Below are 4,859 nucleotides of genomic sequence, written 5' to 3'. Positions count from 1 at the left end.
TGTCACACATTCCCAAGGCTTGGCGGCAACGCCAACCTGTAGGCTACATGGCCTATTCGTTCTAGTATCTCATATGGTCCTATGAAACGTGGCTTGAGTTTACCCTTCACACCGAATCTAACGATTCCTCTTGATGGAGAAACCTTCAGAAAAACTTTTTCTCCATCTTCAAACTGTAGGTCCGTTCGGCGTTTGTCAGCATATGACTTCTGTCTATCCTGGGCCTCCTTGATTCTTTGTCTGATTTGACGGACGATCTCAATCATCTCGCCTACTGTGTCAGGCCCTAGGATTCTTCTTTCGCCCACTTCATCCCAGTAAAGTGGCGATCTACATTTCTTCCCGTACAATGCCTCATAAGGTGCCATAGCGATAGTGGCTTGATGACTGTTATTATATGCAAACTCGATAAGCGGTAAAACATGTTCCCAACTTTCACCCCAGTCTAGCACGACCGTTCTTATCATATCTTCTAGTGTCTGAATTGTTCTTTCAGACTGACCATCTGTTTGTGGGTGAAAAGCTGTACTAAAATTTAACCTCGTTCCCAGTTCCTTCTGCAAGCTTATCCAGAATCTGGATGTAAACTTGGAATCCCTGTCTGATGTAATTGTCCTTGGTACTCCGTGCAAACGTATAATCTCTTTGACATAAAGTTGGGCTAACTTATCTGATCCATGAGTAATTGGGATTGGTATAAAGTGTGCACACTTCGTAAGTCTGTCAACAATGACCCATATAGCCGTGTTACCTCGTTTTGATCTTGGTAGTCCTGTGACGAAGTCCATTGCAATATCATCCCATTTCCATTTTGGTATATCCAAAGGCTGTAACTCACCATAGGGTCTTTGGTGCAAAACCTTCACTTGCTGACAAGCAAGACATCTTTCAACAAACGAGGCCACATCTCGTTTCATTCCTTCCCACCAGAAATTCTGTTTTAGGTCCTGATACATCTTAGTACTTCCTGGGTGGGCAGTGTAAGGAGTATCATGAGCTTCACTCATTATCTTATTCCTAAGTTCATTGTCATGTGGGATGCATATCCTCCCTTCAAAGAAGATAGCATTGTCTGATTCCTCATGGTAATTCTTGAGTTCTCCCTTCCTTATCCTTCCTCGTAGCTTCTCCATCTTTTCGTCCTTCCTTTGTGCTTCTACCACCATTTTTCTCAAACTGGGTATTGTCGCAACAACACTCGCTATTGTATTAGGTGGTTTAATCACTTCTATCCTCATCTTGTCAAAGTTTTTAATTAGTTCATCTTCCCTCGTGAGAAGGTATCCTAATTTAGACGAGACTTTACGACTCAATGCATCGGCTACTACATTGGCCTTGCCTGGGTGGTAGTTTATACCACAATCATAATCCTTTACTAGTTCGAGCCATCTTCTTTGCCTCATGTTCAGATCTCTTTGCTCGAAAAAGTATTTCAGGCTTTTATGATCGGTGAATATCTCACACCTAACTCCGTATAGGTGATGTCTCCAGATTTTCAGTGCATGCACCACAGCAGCTAATTCTAAATCATGGGTTGGATAATTCAGTTCATGTGGTCTAAGTTGTCGCGATGCATACGCTATCACCTTTCCCTCTTGCATTAACACACAACCTAGTCCATTTTTCGACGCATCCGTATAGATCACATATTCCTTATCTGGTTCTGGAACTGCTAGCACTGGTGCAGTAGTTAGCATGTCCTTGAGCTGCTGAAAATTCCTCTCGCACTCATCATTCCAAGCATACTTGATTCCTTTCCTAAGTAACTGCGTCATCGGTCTTGCTATTTTTTAAAATCCTTTAATGAATCTTCGATAGTAGCCAGCCAATCCTAAGAAACTTCTTATCTCATTTGGAGTTGTTGGTGACCTCCATCCTTGCACTGCTTCCACCTTAGCGGGGTCCACTTTGATTCATTCTGATGACACGATGTGTCCCAAAAATGTAACTTCTTTAAGCCAAAACTCACACTTGCTGAATTTGGCGTAAAGTCGTTCATCCCTTAGTGTTTGCAAGGTAGTCCTTAAGTGTTGTTGATGTTCCTCTTCGTTTTTGGAATAGATGAGGACGTCATCTATGAATACTAAGACAAACTTGTCTAAGTAAGGGTGGAATACTCTATTCATGAGGTCCATGAATACAGCTGGCGCATTTGTTAATCCAAAAGGCACAACTACAAACTCATAGTGGCCATATCTTGTTCGAAACGCCGTCTTAGGTATATCTTCTTGTCTGACCTTTAACTGGTGATACCCAGACCTTAAATCAATTTTTGAAAACACGCTCGCGCCCTTGAGTTGATCAAACAAGTCGTCTATCCTTGGCAAAGGATATTTATTCTTGAGCGTTAGCTTATTCAACTCTCTGTAATCGATGCACATTCTCAAAGTGCCGTCTTTCTTCTTAACAAACAAAACTGGCGCTCCCCACGGAGATACACTAGGTCTGATGAAACCTAGGTCCAATAATTCCTGTAATTGGATCTTCAGTTCCTCCAATTCCCTTGGAGCCATCCTGTAGGGTGCTTTTGAAACTGGTACTGATCCTGGTTCCAGGTCAATGGTAAATTCCACTTGCCTATTTGGTGGTAGTCCTGGCAAGTTATCTGGAAAAACGTCATTGTATTCTCGTACAACTTCCACATCTTCGATTGCTCCTTCTGTTCCAGCTTCTCCGTTTAGGTACACAAGAAAAGCTCTGCAGTCTTTCTTGTTCATCATCTTTCTCGCTTGTAGGGCTGAAATGACTGGTATGTTCCTACCCATACTTATCCCGTGAAAACTCAAAGCGTCTTTTCCTGGATATTTGAATGAGATCTCCCGTTCCTTGCATAAAATTGTGGCATAGTTCTCTGCTAGCCAATCCATTCCTAGGATTAAGTCAACGTCCCACATTGGTATAACATGCAAGTTGTTCGCTACAACATTAAGTGACCCTATGTTCAAATCTAAGTTCGAGCAAACGTGTGTAACTGTCGTCACCCCTCCTATTGGTGAAGAAATTCTCATATCCTGATTAGCTTTTTCCTGTTTAAGTTCTAGAGTGTCGACGCATGCACTTGCAATGAAAGAATGTGAAGCACCCGTGTCAAACAAAAGTACAACAGGTGTTTTGAGTAGCATGCCCATACCTGCCAGGTTTCCTTGGTTATTTCCCTGATTGTTCTTGTGCAGGGCGTAGGCTCTAGCTTGAGGAGGTTGTGGTGGGCGAGGTGCAAGTTGATGCTGACGTGGTGGATATGGCAGTTGCTGGCCCTGAATGGCTCTGAGTGGTTGGGCTTGGCCTGACTGATTCGGCCTTCCTATTCCTCCTGGCGCCTTGCCTTGACAATTCTTAGCAAAATGGCCCTTCTTACCACATTTAAAACAGGTATTACTGCCAGCCAGACATACACCATGATGTTGTTTGGAGCACTTTGGGCATACAGGTGCCCTAAGTTGACCTTGATTGTTTCCAACGGATCCTAGGTGAGTCTGTTGTCCTTGTCCTTGCCCTTGTGGCACTATGTTTCCCTGCCAAGGCCTCTTCTCGTCCTGACTGTTATAATAGCCTCTGTTGTTATTGTTGTTACCTTCCCATTTTCTCTTTCCTCGATCATTTGCTCCCTGAGCTTGAGTTTGAGCTGGGCGATCCTCGGGCATAGCTGCCTCGACATCCAGAGCTCTGCTGAGTGCCTCAGAGTAAGTAAGATCACCGTGACTGGCGAGTGCCATTTTTATCTCGTGTCTAAGATCAGAACGAAACTTCTCCGACATCTTTTCATCAGTATCCACCTGTTGTGGAGCATAGCGGGACATGTCGCAGAAAACACGATCATACTCTGTTACAGACATCTTGTTTTGCTTTAGGTTGTAGAATTCAGTTTCCTTTCTCTTGCGGTAGCTTTTTGGAATGTACTTGTCATATATTTCCGTCTTAAAGTCTTCCCAAGACAAATTTGCCAACTGTTGAGGAGTCATTGCCTTTCTTTTGGCCTCCCACCAAAAATCCGCAGACCCAGTCAGCTGGAACGCAACACATGACAAATGTTCTTGTGCATTACAATGGAGGAAATCGAAAATCCTCTCCATCGCCCTAATCCAATGTTCAGCATCCACTGGACTCCCAACCCCATTAAATAAAGGCGGACTTTGTTTGAGGAAAAGTTCCTCAACCCTTCGTGGCGGTTCAATTTCTACATCTACTTGGTTTCTTGGGGCACGTCTAGGAGGCATTCTGTGATTCAAAGATAAAAGATCCTCAGCATATTCCTTATAACATATTCCTCTTGGTTTAATCATGAAAGCATCATAACTAAAACATGTAAATCCTTATTTGATCACAAGAAGTTACTAGGACAACTTAACAATTGTAAGGGCTCAATTTTTTTTGAATGATATCAAAACAAAGTGTTGCAGAAAAATTTGTTGAGAAACTCAAACGAATAACCAGATGGTAGAAAGGAGTAACTACTAGGTCGAATAAAATGACCTAGAGTGAGAACACATCTGATTTTTAAACTGAAGTTGAAATACAGGGATTTATAAACCCAAAAGACGTCTACTGAGATTTGGATCATGTGGACTGGCCAGGTCCAACATAATCACTTCCCAGTTACACGGGAAACATCATCCCGGACTTGGTAATTATGGTCTTCTAAATTCTCATCATACTTACATAACAAAACTTAAGTTCGTAACAGTAAGCTAATAGCTCAAACTTAGGATCATTTGTTCTAGACTTATATTCTGAACATTCAACATTCTTACATAAATAGACATATTACAACAAAGTAATGTAACAGTCAAACCATATTCTTTCTACAACTTATCATGAAACGAAGTCAATTTGATATTCTGTCATGTGTGAACTTTCGAACG

The 4,859-nt window shown here is 42.1% G+C and overlaps 1 protein-coding gene across 1 annotated transcript; it reads right to left on the bottom strand.

Moving 5' to 3' along the window:
* Positions 1-2,118: 2,118 nt before the first annotated feature.
* LOC130998320 (uncharacterized) lies at positions 2,119-4,214 on the bottom strand. Its single transcript, XM_057923748.1, has 2 exons — positions 2,380-4,214; positions 2,119-2,143 (listed from the first exon to the last, which is right to left on the bottom strand). Exons 1-2 carry the CDS (start codon positions 4,212-4,214, stop codon positions 2,119-2,121), a joined length of 1,860 nt encoding a protein of 619 aa, XP_057779731.1.
* Positions 4,215-4,859: the final 645 nt, after the last annotated feature.

Source organism: Salvia miltiorrhiza, chromosome 8 (genome assembly GCF_028751815.1).
Source record: "Salvia miltiorrhiza cultivar Shanhuang (shh) chromosome 8, IMPLAD_Smil_shh, whole genome shotgun sequence".
Lineage (NCBI taxonomy): Eukaryota > Viridiplantae > Streptophyta > Magnoliopsida > Lamiales > Lamiaceae > Salvia > Salvia miltiorrhiza.
This window is presented reverse-complemented; position numbering and strand designations above follow the sequence as displayed.

Excerpts from the sequence above, each read along its gene's own strand:
- LOC130998320 (XM_057923748.1), bottom strand. The coding sequence starts at position 4,214 with ATGCCTCCTAGACGTGCCCCAAGAAACCAAGTAGATGTAGAAATTGAA. Across the intron at positions 2,144-2,379 it reads AAAGACGGCACTTTGAGAAT|CTGTATTCATGGACCTCATG; the intron begins GTGCATCGATTA and ends CAAATGCGCCAG.